The sequence below is a fragment of the Alosa sapidissima genome, chromosome 6 (assembly GCF_018492685.1).
Source record: "Alosa sapidissima isolate fAloSap1 chromosome 6, fAloSap1.pri, whole genome shotgun sequence".
Lineage (NCBI taxonomy): Eukaryota > Metazoa > Chordata > Actinopteri > Clupeiformes > Clupeidae > Alosa > Alosa sapidissima.
The window spans coordinates 30,746,162-30,762,334 of NC_055962.1; the positions used below are offsets into that span (position 1 = coordinate 30,746,162).

Here is a 16,173-nt window from a genome sequence, read left to right on the forward strand (position 1 = left end):
TATTTTATCTTAAAATAACATTTCCAAAATTATTTTGATGGCACATACTCTTGCTAGGGCAAACGGCACTCTTAGCAGGTCTTATTGCTTGTAAAACAGCCATAGGAAGCTGCTGCCCCCCTCCCCTCCAAAATCAAAATGGAAAAGAGCTGCTACTTACAGGAATTCAGAGGAACTCTCTTTTGACAGACTGCTGTCGGTACATTCCCTCTCTATTGTATTGGAGTTATGTTTATAATTTCTTGCAAAGACGCATATTTAGTTAATTTATTATTGCGCTTCTCAACTATAGGGGGACACCGAGAGCAAATCTTCTATAGTGCTGCTTTAAGAGGGGGAGCACAAACCTACTCTTTGTAGCAGAGGTTCACAACAAGCTACCGAAATCAATAAGTTAAAGGTATTGTAGATTTGAACAAGATTGTCTGACTCAGGGATGTAACGATTACCGGTATAATGGTAAACCGCGATACAAATTTTGACGATAACAATTACCGTTTTCATTTCAAATATAATTATCACGGTTGATTACCACGGTGTGGAAACCGTGTGTTTAATCCTTCCCAGCTTCACCCGAGCTTGCTTTGGACATAAAGTAGGCCTGGTACAATAAAACAAAACTGGTACCCTACTGATTCTGTCGTCTAATTGATGGTTTTAACTGCAATTCGGATTAGGCTACACCTGATTTTAAAAGGTGGAACATTTTCACCACACTGTAACGTGCACTGTATCATGTAGCCACTCTGCGTCTTTTTATGTTTGCGTCCACATTAAATCCATTCCACTCACATCAGGATACAGTAGCCTAAAGTTTTATTTCGAACAATTACTTTGGTCTCACTCGTTGGATCCAAATAACAGAAACAGCCATCTCCAAGTAATGGTAGGGTAAGTTAAGCTATAACAGAAACTTTCTAATGAGGAGACACAGCACTCAAAAAACCCTCCATAGAAATGCATGGGGCTAGTTTGTAACGTGGTGTTACTACACATATCACACCCCTTCCTCAGCAAAACGTCGACATGTGAATACATTGAGCCAATCATATGGTGTGTTGTGAAGACATTGGCCCAATCATGTGTTGTGATCTCGCCGCTGCAAGACTGGTGTCGTGAAGCCTTGCGCACGCGCATTTCTGCCGAGATGGATCCCCGACGAGTGCCCAAAAAGCGTTGCCATATGGCCGCCGAGTGGAGGGACTTGCCTAAAAGGACTTTGGCTATAAGCACATAGCCAATTAAACATGATCAAGAAAAAAAGTGAGCGGGACACTTTTTGAAACTAGTTCAGTTCTTGTGTGAGCCTATCAGTGCTTTCTATTGAACACACTTTTAAAAATACAGCGATGATACAGAAAACCGTGATAATTTTGGTCACTATGGACCCTTTCAAGAGAGTTCCATTATCAGCATCATAGTTGGCCCCACAAGACTTCCTTTTTAACATTCCATATGTTATCTTAATGTAGAGGAAGTAGATTGGGAACCAAACAGAACGTTCAACGTTCTATTTCTCAAATAGAACGTTTTTGTTTTTATTGTTGAAAGGGTCTATAACCGTGAGGTTAAATTTTCATACCGTTACACCCCTACTCTGCCTACCCCTACTACAAAATGACAGAGACCGGTGAGCACAAATATCAATATTAAGTAGTACAAGTACTATTTGGTGTTTATTCAGAAAGAGAAAAAAAGATTAAACATGACAAGGACAAAGAGTAAGAATATGAGACATTGAAAAGGAATGTGCCAAAGAAGAACACAAACAACCATTCAACACTGGTGACTAGTAATGCATTACAGTTTCAAGATCCAAATGCCAAACTGCAAATCTGCAACAGTACATCAATACAAGAGCCATTAACTGTTAAGATAATTAATGCTCAATGTCATTTAAAACAAAATAATACCTGCATAATTCTGTTCAGAATTAGATTATTTTATGTGGTCACTTATGTGGATGTATCAGACATCTCAAAAAACTAATTTTAACTATCAATGAAAATAGATATCTCCCAAGAATATTAAGGTGGCTTTCGGTTTCAACACTTTACAATCTCCAGTGAATGCCATCAGTGGTTTTAATATAATTTTTATGATTTAAAGGAAGAAAAACTTAGGAAACTACTTTCTGTAAACAAACCATCCCGTATTTGGGAACCAGCCTCACGCTGGTGTTTTGTAACGTAGCCATTTTCGCACTTCTCTCAGTGTTTCACTCTCCTCTCTGGCATCATGAAAGTCGGTAGGCGTGGTTACCCCTATATACCCCGCTTTCCCACTTCACTGCTGGGGGTCTGAGTGAGGTCCTACAGTCTTTAAGGTGTGTTAGCGCAGTGCATTGCATCTGCAGCCTACATGCGGTCCTCAGGCACTCTGGACTGGACCTGGGGGAGAAGTAGAGTCTAGAGAGATACAGAGAAGGTACAATTCTTACTGTTCATTTAGTGATATGCAGCCTTCAGAAACTTCCTTGACCTCAAAAGAATTGCATTGTAATGTGTGTGTGTGTGTGTGTGTGTGTGTGTGTCTCACCCGTCTTGAGTGACGCTGTGTGTATCCTGCTCTCCTCCAGAGATTGGAATCTGCCTGGCTTCTCCAAGTTGGCATTATTCAGCATAATCCCGGGGAAATCCATCTCACACGTCATCACGTGGATGGTGCCGCGGGTACCCTTCAGGTGCATGTTGATCCCATCCTGCAAAGGTAGAGGTCAGAGGTTACAGGAGGGGATAAAACCACATCACTAACGGTTCTTAAAAAAGGCTTTACGAAACTTATTTCTCAGCTGGATTTAAATGAAAGGCGCTCTAAGCAATGTTGGGTAACGTCATTTCTGTTGACGTTCAAACAAAACAGAGAGCTAGCTCGCTACTCACTTCCCCTCCCTCCCGTGCAATCAAAACTGTCCTAAACGCGCATCTTGACAGGATTGGCTGGAAGAGTTGGCGGTTATGTTTTTATGGTCCAGGTTGGACCAGGTTGTTTTTAGAGCCTGGGCTGTCCACAGAGACTGCGTTTTTGTAGTTGTTGTGCTGAAAATAGCAGCATAAAAGTGCATAAGGCTTTACAGAACCCAGTAATCCCAACATTAAACCCTGAGATGCTAGCTGTGCGCTACAGCCTTGTTAGCCCAGGTATGGCTCACCACTCTGGGCATGGGAACGTCTAGCTTGGTCTCCTCTGGAGCTTGGACGGTGATGAGAGTCTGCCCCTGGAAGACCTGGATGTGGGATAGGTCTTCATGGGTCACATAGGCCACTGTGACATCAAGAGTTAAGGGAGAAAGCCAGGAGGTGGGCTCATCAACAACAAGTATTGTGTTTCATACACTTCCACTAAGATTAAGCACCCACTGCACTGCATGTTTTTTTTTGTCTAAAGGAAAGTTTTGACAAACTAATCTGAACAATGCACATCATATTATTTCAAAGTCTGAACAAACCCTCTCCGTCCCTCCCAGTTTCTCTCCCCCTCCCTCACACACAGGTCTGTAAGGATATTGTGCGTTCTCTTTATCATCGGTCAGGGCAAAGAGTTGCTTGGCACAGTCTTTGATGAGGTTGTCCAGCGCCTCCTCCATGGTCCTCAGGCTCTGCACCTCCTCCTTCAGCCTGGTCCGGAACACAGTACTGAAGCTGCTGATGGGAGTGCTCCCCCTGCAGGACAAACAACGCAAACACAGCAGAAAAGATTTTTATTTTTTTAAAAACTGCTGGGAGGAAGGGGATTCAGCCCACTGTAAAGAGAAGAAGAATCCATTGGGCAAGATTAGTCACATAACATTAAGAAGAACAAACTAGTGGTGGGACAAAATATCATATCAATACAGCAATATATCATACAACTTATTTTTGAGATATAGATACATCACCAAATACTGATATTTTAAAAAAATACATGTATATAAAATTCTACAATTCATACTCTAAACAAACTTATCGGCCAATTTGAATTACTAGAGTCACTACTGCACTCGTTGTGGTGGCACTTAATGAAAATAATGAAGGTAGTAATCCTCTAAACACTATACAATTATTTTTCTATTTCTAAGAGGCACCAACCTAAAATTCTATGCACTTGGTACACCGTTTCATGTATACAAATATCACAATGCATCATACTGTAGATTAATCTTTTGCAATGTGTTGAATATTACAGCTCCACTGCATTGTGATATTACCATTATCGTGGGCAAAGTAACGATTTGTGAGTTCCTCATTGATTTCCACCCTCAGAAACACAATTGTCCAACCAAGGTTTACAAAGGTCTACAAAACTACTGGCATGCATCCATCCATAAGTCTGCAAGTGATGTCTCAAAACACAAACATTGGAGGGAATATGTAAAGAAGGAAGACACTTACACCCACTGGACTTTGTTGGTGGACTTCTTCTGGATCAAGCGAATTCCATTGAGCACGTTGGTGATGTCATAGACCCTGCGTTTGCGAGTGCCCAGTTTGAGTGCAGCCTCCTTGAGGTCAAGAACTCCGTCGGGGGCCTCGCTCAGCAGACGCATGAAAAGGTGCGTCAGTCGCCCTAGCGACACATCACAACGCCCCATTTCCCTCTCTAAACAACAAACACAGTTTTGCATTTTAAACATCAAGCAAAGCGAGCATTCTAATAGGTCATTCTACAGTATTTGAGCGGTCTTGAATGCAGCCCCAAAACTCTCTTCCACTGACTGGCATTGTATTACAATGAAGCACTCATCTTCAGGTGCTTGTTGACAGCGATGTCAATGAACAGGAAACTGGTTTGCCAACTTCAAGCAAGCTAGTGCACAGAGCCCATAGAGTTAGTGTTAATAGGATCGCATGCCAACTTGAGTAGATATCTGGGAATCATAGAGCATAGGAGTGTTGACATTAAATCAAAACGGTTGTTTCCTCATATTCAGTTGTAGTTTAATGTTTTAAACTAGAAAAATCCCATAGTGAACCTTTAAGCAATTTCATCATGCTTGAGGCCTATAGAAGAGTAATATTTGAATTCTCAGCAGTTCTCTAACCATAATCAAAATGAAATGAGACATAACAGTCTATGCAAGGCTATGCAGTGGAGAGATCTCTTAACTCACCTTTTGGGGCATCAGCATCTGTCTGTGGCTTTGGGACTTCGACATTGCTGTGGTGGTGCCATGCAAAACAGACAAAAGTCATCAAAGACATCACTTAAACACATTCCAACAATACTCAGACACCCTCTCTACAAATGAGACAGAACCTCAAACCCTCTGACCATCTCAACCTCACTGTTCCTGAGTTTGGCAAGTACCATTTACTGTCCCAGCTGCAAGCACACCTGACTGAAATCAGTGTAATTTCGGACTCTTAATTAGCTAAATCAGGCCTTTTCAGCTAGTAATCGCCTGGGTTTTCCATCCAATATTTGAGCATTTAGGGAAAATTTAAAATAAGAAAGAAAATGACAGTTAACTGTGACCAGACGATTTCTAGATATTGTGGCCAACCAACCTTTCTTGAGAGGTCTGGGGTTTTTGCACGTCCTCCACTCCGTTCTCCTGAATCAATCCCTCTTCTTCCTCCTCCTCCTCATATTCAACCTCTTCATCATCGTCGTCGTCGACATCATCGTCCGTATCAATCTGGATAATTTAAGAGTGCATAAAAGGAGAGGACATATTCAATATAATATCGACTGTAACAGAGACAGATCAGCGTAGCCTACATCAAACTCCCTGCACTCCCTAGAGTGCCCAAAAGAGCGCCCTGGTACCAACGCTAACCAAATTAGTAGCACATCTCATTTTCGCTTTTAACATTCGTTCTTGCGAGGTTAACCTTTGGGTGTAAGCGAGAGACTATTTGCGAGAGCTATGGAGTCGTGAACTTGTGGTTCTTAGTGTCAACGTTAACTTTACCGGTGCAAGCGAGAAACCACCTTCCTCCTGTTCGCCCTCGGAAGACTCGCTGGCCCCCAATGGTCCGTCTAAGTACGGCGGCAGTGGAATAGCATCTTCGCTTATCCCCTGTGGCGTGATGTGGTCTGCCAGAAAATGGTCTTCACAAATTTCATTTAACTCGGATGGGTCCCTGTCCGTTTCTCTCAACGCAGCAAGCCACACTTTCACTCTACCTGGATCCTGAGGAAAACTAAAAAACCTTTTGTTGGTTGTTCCGGTGTCTTTCCCTTTGTCCTTTCTATTTGGACACCCTTGAACCACGCATTTTACCATATTTGCGACGCATTTGTTTACAAACTTCTCAAAGCGTATGGGATACTTGAATACTTCAAACTCATGATACAGCCAACGTGACCCTGGGTGGCCACCACACGCAGGAAAATAAGATCATGTGGGCACAGGCCATCCAATGAAATTACGCAATGAAGGCGGATATGTTTCTCTCTGTCCTCAATACTTGTGGAGCACTCACAGCGTATGCTAGGCACTGCTCCCTGTAGGATGGGAGCTACAGTCACAGAACAACTCCGTCTTTTTAGCGGTCTTCAATTATTTAGTTCTTTCTAATTTGTATTTTATTAGTTTTCATAATACAAAAAATGGCCTAGCCTAGTATTCATTCTACATGAGAGATCCCTGTCTATCCTGGTTTAGGTAAATTTCAGGAGAATGATATCAGGCTAAATATTCAGGTATACGCTTAATAACTTTTCACCATCAGCTATGGGGTAAGATGATGGCCTGTCAAAAGTGGAAAAAAAAACAGTGATCATCATGTCCATGAACCCCAAACTGGACTTTTAGTTACTTAAAATTGCTGAACATCTGAACACCAGCTCACAGGGTTTTAAGTGGGCATGAAATTACACCCATAGTTGAACTAGCTATAACCAATAACGGATAACTAATCGCTCTATACTATTAGAAGAAAACTCCCTCTCTCTACTTATTTGTTAGGCTACATTTTTATTTTTAACTAACCTAATGCACGCAAGCCTACAACCAACAACCAATAATTGTTTTCCACCAAAATAATAGTCTGATAAGAAATCAACATCGAGAGAAACGTTACAAAAATTATCAGTAGTCTCAGTAGTTGCACACACTGGAAAATGGGCTGCTGATGCTCAGATTGAAGCTACAGGCGCAGCTTCAGCTGCCGCGCGGTGACGCTCTAGCATCACTAGTGTTGCCCAACAACACAGAGCCAAAGCAGACACAGCGGCGGCGGTGGCGGTGGATGTGGATGTGAGAGGGGCGTTCTATGAGAAGGCAGTGGAAGCCTTCCTTCGCTCTGACAGACAGGCATTAGAGGGGGTTGCACAAGGATCCACCAGACACTGGCAGAACCATGGCCACTGAAACCATATCTGCATGCACTGGATCAAGTCTACTGCAGCCCATAAGCGAGATTATCGACCTTCCGTTAGACCAGGTAGGCTAAATATAATGTGGACGAAAAGGCTTATTATTTTCTTTTTTAATTGAAAGGCTATTTTGGATATTCGCTCAATATCATGTTAACCCATAGCCTACCAGTCAGTAGGCTGATTGAATGCAAGTCCATGGTGGTGAATTGGGTTTTCAATAGGCTACAGCTGTTTGAAGAAAGGATAAATGTAACGTTCGCGTGCTGTCCCTCATTGCACACTGTTCAATATTCCTCACTGCACACTGTTTAAGATTAGGCTATTGCCTTTTTCACCATGTTTAATCACTGGCAAAACGACTGCAAGCCGCAAAAATATATTTGGTGGTGCTGCGCTCCGTTGTGAAAAGAATGCCCAAATATGGGCGAATCGCTCAGAAAAGCATGCTAAAGATAGCACTGTTTTTACGAACATCGTAATTTACAACAAAGCATTAATCAAGCCCTATCACTTGATGATTTCTTCTTAAATGCTATTTCTCATTGTCCTTCGAAAAATTGCCATGTCGAATGGGTAAAACAACAATTTATTCATACAAGGTGGTTGCTACATGCAATAACCACGTATTGCCCATTTTTGCTCTTATTTCGATGGAAGCAAAGTTACATTTTATCATTCAATCCCCATTGTGTCGGGGCGTGTGTGCTAGTGGGCTGCACTGTAAGATGCTGGAGCGCAACCGGAATACACTATGCGATTGTGCAATCGACAGGCATGCAGATCACTCCTCATGATGTAATCTCGTCCAATGTAGCTAAAAGCGTCTGAATAGCAGGAACATAAACAGAACGAACCCCTGTCGACAGCATGGCTTAGAAAAATAAAGGCAACACAATTGCAAGGCCAGACCTGCAGTGATTCCATGTTTCTGGTGAAATGGACAACTCAAGTATTCTGGCCTTTCTGTGTTCATGTACCGATATTGGCTGGCGGCGTGTATGCATTTGAGTGTGTCTGAGGGGTAGAGAAAGCATTCGCTGCTTTTCCCCTTAGAAGCTTACCTATTCTCATAAAAAAAAGCCTCATCAAAGTAGGTAAGGTGCATTCATTGCTATCAGACAGGGAGACAGAAGCCTGTATGAGTATGGTCAATTTTACCACCTGTCCTTGTCCTTGAGCAGCTTTCACTCTTTTGTCTTCCTTGCACTAATGCATAAAACCTTGGAGATTCAACCTTGACTCTAAGTGCTATAATGAACAAACGTGAGGATGGAGGCTCTCCCTTAGGTTGAGGGTCACGCCTCAGGCCATCTCAGGAATTGGAAGGCTGCCCATTACTGGCAAGACCCATCAACCTCCTTCTGATTGCCTCCCAGTCATAAATGGAAATCGGGACTACTATCAGTGGAGACACATAACTGCAGAAACCACCATAGTCTATACTTTGTCAGATGTCTTAAGTGAAACAGCCTTGCGTGAGTCTGTTGATGGATGCAATGCCATCGTTGGTAACGTATGAAGATCTGTTCTGTGCTGAATAGATGTTTTGGTCAAGATTGCACCTCTTGGCCTTGGGGTGGTAATTCAGGTTCAGAATTAATCAGCAAAACGTATTACCAGTTGTAATTGCATTCATCCTGTGTGCAGTTAATAGATGATGGTTATGTTGCTTTTGGTCATTGGTGTGTCCATGTGAAGTACATTACAGTGGCACCAAGAGTTTGTTTGCCTCAGTGTTTACTGTTTATGCAAGATATGATGTTGACCTGTCTTATTGTGAATGTTCACCATGAGAACTACCAGGTTTTTTGTATAGCATAGCTTATGCTAAACATTGTGTGTTACACCTGATTTCAACGCCGTCTGCATCTCAGCTTTCATCGTAATCTCCCATGTAAAATATGCATTCGCTGTAATATACTTTCCCCCATGACACACATCACATTAAGTGTCATGCGATACTGACTACAACTGATCCACAGCGCTGCCGAGTGTCTCATCCAGGCCTGGCAAGCGAAGCCCCGGATGAATAAGTCAGGTAGACTGAACCGACAGATGAGTGGAGCTGTAACTGGAGCCTGTGGCTTGAGCTGAAGGCTACTGTCTCTCTCAGAGCCACTGGGTTCTAGTTACAGGTCCCAAGCTTCAGGTCCTTTCTGTGTGTGTGTGTGTGTGTGTGTGTGTGTGTGTGTGTGTGTGATAGAGACAGAGAGGGGGGAAAGTGAAAGTGTCCTGAATGGCTTTGGCCTGGTTCAGGTCACCAGATATCCTCTGATGGCCCCTTTGACAGTGATTTAGAATGACTTTAACTTCTTTCCATGTAGAGCATCTTGGCATCGGCAGGTGTCTTTCCACAGCTTTGTGTCTTTCCACAGCCTTGTTTGTAGTTTTAGGGTCAGCATGGATTTGGCCTGACTGGTTCGATCCAACTACTCAATCTCACTAGAAATGTAAAAATAAACTATCATGCTGAAATGAATGACAGAACAGCATTTTTAACTTTGCTGTGGACAAAAGCGTCTGCTAAACATCATAGCCATAACCGAAGCCGTGACATTTGTCATCTGTCAACATAAAGACAAACAAGACATTTTGGTGTAGGACATAGAGTTTTTTTTTAAAGCATACCTGAACCAAGTCTTGTCAAATCAAATCAAGTCAAGTTTTGTCTAGCCTGTTGCCTCTTGTACCACTGATGCTGCATGTGTGGATTTCGCAATGAAAATGTATATGAAGTGTTTATTGTTGCTAGGGATGTAACGGTATGAAAATTTAACCTCACGGTTATAGTGACCAAAATTATCACGGTTTTCGGTATTATCACGGTATTTCTAAAAGTGTGTTCAATATGTTCAGAAAACACTGATAGGCCTACACAAGCTGAAATAGTTTCAAAAAGTGTCCCATACACTTTTTTCTTCATGTTTAATTGGTTATATGCTTATAGCTTAACTTACCCTACCATAACTTGGAGTTTGCTATTTCTGTTATTTGGATGCAATGAGTGAGACCAAAGTGAGCGTTCAAAATAAAACTTATGCTACTGTATTCTCCTGATGACGTGAGTGGAATGGATTTAATGTGGACACGAACATAAAAAGACGCAGTCTGCCTTTTAAAATCAGGTGTAGCCTAATCTGAATCGTAGTTAAAACCATCAATTAAACAACAGAATGAGTAGAGTGCCAGTTTTGTTTCATTGTACCAGGCCTACTGTATGTCAAAAGCAGGCTCGGATGAAGCTGGGAAGGATTAAACACACGGTTTCCACACCGCGGTAATCAACCGTGATAATCATGATATTTGAAATGAAAACGGTAATTGTTATTGTCAACATTTTTATCGCGGTTTACCATTATACCGGTAATCGTTACATCCCTAAATGTTGCCCAGTGTGAGCCTATTTCATAAGGAGCTCCATAACAGTGTTTCTCTATTACATAGACAGGGGGTCCCTGGCTCTGAGAAGTGGTTTGGTATTGACACGGAAAATTCGGCACTCCTGTGTGAACCAGTCAAGAGAGGCCAGCGTCTCCACTGTAGCAACCATATATCAGCCTTTGTGTTGCTTCTGTATGTCTTATGCTGAGTGTCTTCAGCTCTCATCGTCCTGTAGTGTTTATTGTAGTAGTATTAATTGTTACCTAAGGTCTCCTTTGTGATGTAGCTTGGATGTTAATCCTCATCCTCATTCACAAGTCACTTTGGATAATATAAAATAGTGTCTGATTGTGGTGTGTGTGTGTGTGTGTGTTTGCGGGGGTAAGTGGGGGTCAGTATTTCTGTGTGTTTGTTTTCCTGTCTATGTGTGAGTGGTGAGTGTGTGTGACGGCTTGAAGAATGACATCACATAATGCTGCTTGGAAAACACAAATAGACATTTGAATGTGGAGACACAGCACTACATAAAAGGAGAGAGCATAGACACAGACACAGCTGGCTCGGGATCTGAACTCCAGCGGTGTTTCTGCGGTGCCTCTTCGATATGTAGCCTTGCCATCAAGTCTTCAGATTAAAATCTTGGCATCTGTTTAAAGGGAAAAGGTTGGCTCCAGTCTGACTTACACCACTTCCTGTTTGATAACCCAGCAAAGGGCGTGGGACTCTAGTCCTTGCAGAGATTTAAGGATGCTCCTCTGCCCCTCTAGAATGAGTAGCATTTAGCCCTCAGAGGAAGACACAATTTATCCAATTTATCCTATAGTCCATCCAGAGATGAGCCAGAGGAAACTTGTACGGGGCTTTTACCCATCTGTGTAAGATTGCTGAAGTACTGTTGGTGACCAGATAGCAAGCGTTGTCAGAATAGCATGCGAATTCCTACATGAACAATTTATCCTTTCAAAGTTTTGCTTTTTGAGTTTGGACCAAATTACCATCAAGCCTGTCAGACTAAGGGATGGTGGAAGTCATAAGTCATTTAAACCATTGCCCTTTTATGCTATTATGTACTATCACCTTGTGTGTTTTATGTTTTATGTTTTATTTTTTATTCTTTACTTTATAAACTATTCTTTCTTTGACTATTGCCTTTCTATTCCCTGTGTGTCATTGCTGGCTAAGTTGACCCCTGAACTGTGTGTTTGTCATCTTCATTTGCCTGTGAATGTGGCAGTCAGCGTGGTGCACAGGTCCTGACCTGTCTGTGTAACAGATGTGTTCCTATGGTGGCTGCACACACTGGCCTGTAATCAGTTCCAAGCTCATTGGGCGTGTGTTTGTGTCATTGCTACATTAAGTGTCTGCTCACGCAGCTCATTATTGCCCAGTGACTTCAGTCATGAGGGTAGATCGTGGCTTTGAAGGCTGGGGTTGACAGTCAAAGTTCCAATTTTGGGAGATTCTCTCCTTTCTCATTGATAGCCATATTCTACTGCCCTTCATTCTATCCTTACTGTTCTGTTTTTTATTCTTTTAATGTTTTTTTTATTATTATTATTCTTTATTCTTATATGTTAAGTGAGTGTTGTACTTTGAGAGCAAAGATTAACTGGAGTCAAATTCCTTGTTTGTTTACGCAAACCTGGCCAATAAAGCTGATTCTGATTCTGATTATACACACTACAGAAACTAACACTGTGTGCCACCAGTTACAACACTTGACCCAGCTACAGTGTTGCTGCCCATTCCTCATCATTTTGGATTGTGGTAGCTCAATTGGAATTAAGTAGTAGTATTATATAAAATGTTTTATTGTTTGATATTTAATATCATTATAATAATAACTAAAGAATAGATTACCATAATTCCTTTCAAATCCATTCTGAGGCAGGGAAGTAGTAAGAAATGTTTCATGCTGTGCCGTACTGTTCTGTGCTATACCGCGCCGTACCGTGTTGTGTCGTGTCGTGCTATTCTGTTCTGTGCTATACCGTGTTGTGTCGTGTCGTGCTATTCTGTTCTGTGCTATACCGCGCCGTACCATGTTGTGCTATACCGCGCCGTACCGTGTTGTGTCGTGTCGTGCTATTCTGTTCTGTGCTATACCGCGCCGTACCATGTTGTGCTATACCGCGCCGTACCGTGTTGTGTCGTGTTGTGCTATTCTGTTCTGTGCTATACCGTGCTGTACCGTGTTGTGCTATTCTGTTCTGTGCTATACCGCGCTGTACCGTGTTGTGTCGTGTCGTGCTATTCTGTTCTGTGCTATACCGCGCTGTACCGTGTTGTGTGGTGCGGTGCTGTGCTGTTTTGGTTATCCTATGCTGGTTCTCCTGTGCTGTGCTGTGCTGGTTCTACTGTGCTGTGCTGCCCTGGTTCTCCTATGCTGTGCTGGTAATCCTGTGCTGTGCTGTGCTGGTTCTCCTGTGCTGTGCTGTGCTGTGCTGTGCTGTGCTGTGCTGGTTCTCCTGTGCTGTGCTGGTTGTCCTGTGCTGTGCTGGTTCTCCTGTGCTGTGCTGGTTCTCCTGTGCTGTGCTGTATTGTGTGTGCTGTGCTGTGCTGTGCTGGTTCTCCTGTGCTGTGCTGTGCTGTACTGTGCTGTGCTGTGCTGTGCTGGTTCTCCTGTGCTGTGCTGGTTCTACTGTGCTGTGCTGCCCGTGGCATGCTGGAAGCAGATGGCTCCAGCTCGTGCTCCTGGAATAGAAGGGAGCTCAGGGGGAGGGGAGGGGCCCTGCCAGTCTCAGCACTGTGGGAGCAATCACTTAAGGAGCCGGGGCATCGCTCCCACAGGCGGACCTGCAGAGAGCGATCACCACTCAAGCTCAAGTCTGATATGTGCCGGCAGGAGTGATACGCTGCACATGTGGTTACATATACTTAAGAGGTCAAATGAAAATCATTGTGCCAGTTTTAACAGTGTCAGGTTGGATTTTTGGTCCTGGGCTCCAAACAATCCTGGATTTTAGAGAACCTTTCAAATTGTAGTTTCTACTGATGTTATTTCTTCCTTGCGTGCTTTCATTACCATGAGGGCTATTCGGAGTTCATTTCCGAGAGTTCATTTTGCTGTTTCATTCCTTTTTGTTTTGAAGTAATGTGGAGCAGCTGGCATTTCGCTGGCCGGAGTCTTTTGCGAGAAGATGCAAATTAATTTAACCGCCCCCTGTGGGGTTTCTGTCTTTCCCTGTAATATAGAGAGTATACCCCAAAGAGAGGCATTGACCAATGTGTACATTTTTCATTACAGCCTAGACTATAAATAGACGACTCCTGGGTCAGTGCTGGGGATAGAGAAAAAGGGTGCGTCTTCCTCTCTTTTGCATCTGCTGTGGAAAGCTAAGAGGCACTCAGTTCAGGATCCGTTGGCAAACATTTACATAGAGGCCTTGGAGGCCTGTGGCAGCCATACAAATTCACTTATTAGCCTCACAAAGCAGCCTTATGGTCCCCATCGATTGGTCAGTTGTTAAAATGGAAAAAAGGAAGATTGAATGCACCTATCCACCTGTGCAACCAGGCCAAACCTCATTTAGTTGATTGGTGTTTTATTTGTTGAAGTTTTACCGTGATTGTAATTAGAGACAACAGAGATGATGAGGAAAGAGTCTTGTAGAATGAAACTGGCATATTTCACACAGAGCATCATATGTGCAGTACTGGACTGCGTGCTGGTTATAATGCAGTCGTGTATTAAGTGTACTGAGATCATAGCCACAGAGTTTTATGATCATGCTCAATGGTCTTAGTGGCGAGATAATGAGATTGATAGCCTCTCTCTGTGGCTGAAAAGCTAAACTCCGATCACAACCTCTCCCTCAATCTCTTCTGATCAGCAGCGTTTAACTTCTGAATCCGTGTGACAGTTAAATTTCATGGCCCTGAAGTTGGAGGGCTGGAATAGTTGTAAACCTCCTGAGATATCAGATTACTGAGAAATATTCACATTTTCATGTGGTAATGAACTCTAAATGAACCACTCATATTCATCATATCCCATCATAACCAATTCAGAATCAGACTGCAGACAGAGATTGAAACTTCATAACCCATTTGAAACAGTCTAGTCATGGCTATAGAATCAGGTTTATTCCTCTGCGGAGTCTCTGGACACTTCCGCAGTGGCTTGTTCTTTGTGCGTTGCCTAATACACAAGCATACACCCAGCCCAGCCCAACCCAGTCTCTGCCCCCTCTCTCTCCCAGGATAAATAATTAAGTGTGTAATGTATTGCTGGTAGAGAGCACTTAGTGTCTGCGAGCGATTTAATCATCCTCGGAGATGGCCACTCCTTTAGTCTGCTCACACGTCATACAGATGCTGCCAGATGTTTTGTCCGGGGCCGATGAGTGGTGGGCCTAGAGTGTTTTTCTCTGAGATCAATGGCATAGATGATCAGTGAAGTTGCGTCTGAAGAGCTCTGTTCTTTTGTGGCGATCTCCTAGTTCCTCAACTTGCCGGGGTAGAGAGGTTGGCTTTGAGTAAGACTCTCAAATGTTCTCAACCATGCACCGCCAAATTTGTTCCAGTGCAACACCAAAAAACCCTAAATTGGAGTTCTTGGCTTGGGGGTTGAAAAGACATCTGGGGTGGGTATCTGTTGGTTGTCTGACTGTAAGGTACCACAAAAAAAAACAGAGTGGTAGACAAACACTTGGGGTGTGAAGTTAGGCATCAAAGAGCAACGGTACAAGCTACAGTATTTGTTTAAACTCAACAGCTGTGGCTGGGAAGCTTTCTCGTAATTCTCAAGAAAGAGAGACACTGTTGACACATTTCTGTTAGTGTTAATGGGAGATTGGAGAGCTTCACTGAGACTCACCCTGCTAGCAGAGCTCTTCTGTTTGAAGGCCTTGTGCTGGTACTGGATCAATTGACAGTGTCACACTTCCAAGAATCCTTTATTGATTTACCCAGAAACTCAACGATGCGCCAAACTATTTGAATCGAATTAGCATCCTAAAAAGATACTCAGCCTTTGTACCTTTTCTTGTCATTCGTATGAAAGCAGTGCTTTCAGCAGACAACTACTTCATCAATGAATGTGCACACCTCACATCTGCCTTGGTCAGGCAGAAAACAAAAGAAGCCCTCTTACTTGACCTGCAGTTGCTTTCATTGAAAAACATTAACAGTAGATAAATGATGATGGATTGATTGATTGATTTAATGATTGATGGATTCTTCCTAGCAAGCTGTAAAGAAGGTTCATCATATAAAGTGTCTATAACAGTATTCACCCCCCTGTGATATTTCCCCTTTTATTGAATTTAATTTGGCCTTGTTAACAATAATAATGTATAAAAAACCCTCTTTAATGTCTAAGTGAAAGCATTACATTCTACAAAGTAATGTTCATCAATTAAATTATATAATGCAAAATAAGCGATTGCATAAATATTCACCCCCTTTAAGTCAGCATTTAGTAGCTGCTCCTTTGGCCGCAATTAAAGCATGGAGTCTGCGTGGATAGGTCTCAATTAGGCTTGC

General features: G+C 42.7%; 2 protein-coding genes across 2 annotated transcripts in view; one reads left to right on the forward strand and one right to left on the reverse strand.

The window, feature by feature from the left end:
- Positions 1-1,643: 1,643 nt before the first annotated feature.
- On the reverse strand, positions 1,644-6,336 carry e2f6 (E2F transcription factor 6). Its single transcript, XM_042095873.1, has 8 exons — positions 5,894-6,336; positions 5,487-5,617; positions 5,090-5,136; positions 4,371-4,578; positions 3,507-3,662; positions 3,152-3,266; positions 2,539-2,701; positions 1,644-2,408 (listed from the first exon to the last, which is right to left on the reverse strand). The coding sequence occupies exons 1-8, from the start codon at positions 6,206-6,208 to the stop codon at positions 2,371-2,373; spliced, it is 1,173 nt and encodes a 390-aa protein (XP_041951807.1). The 5' UTR covers positions 6,209-6,336; the 3' UTR covers positions 1,644-2,370.
- Positions 6,337-7,145: 809 nt separating this feature from the next.
- Positions 7,146-16,173, forward strand: part of mboat2b (membrane bound O-acyltransferase domain containing 2b) — a 50,687-nt gene continuing 41,659 nt past the window's right edge. Inside the window, exon 1 of the mRNA XM_042095931.1 lies at positions 7,146-7,370. Coding sequence (XP_041951865.1) covers positions 7,287-7,370 — 84 coding nt within the window. The 5' untranslated portion in view covers positions 7,146-7,286. The remainder of the gene's footprint in view (positions 7,371-16,173) is intronic.

Coding starts and splice junctions, on each gene's coding strand:
- e2f6 (XM_042095873.1), bottom strand. CDS start 6,208: ATGGTAAAATGCGTGGTTCAAGGGTGTCCAAATAGAAAGGACAAAGGG. Junction 3,267..3,506: donor GATGATAAAGAGAACGCACA/ATATCCTTACAG, acceptor TCTTGATGTCAC/AGTGGCCTATGTGACCCATG. Junction 2,702..3,151: donor ACGTTCCCATGCCCAGAGTG/GTGAGCCATACC, acceptor CTACCTTTGCAG/GATGGGATCAACATGCACCT.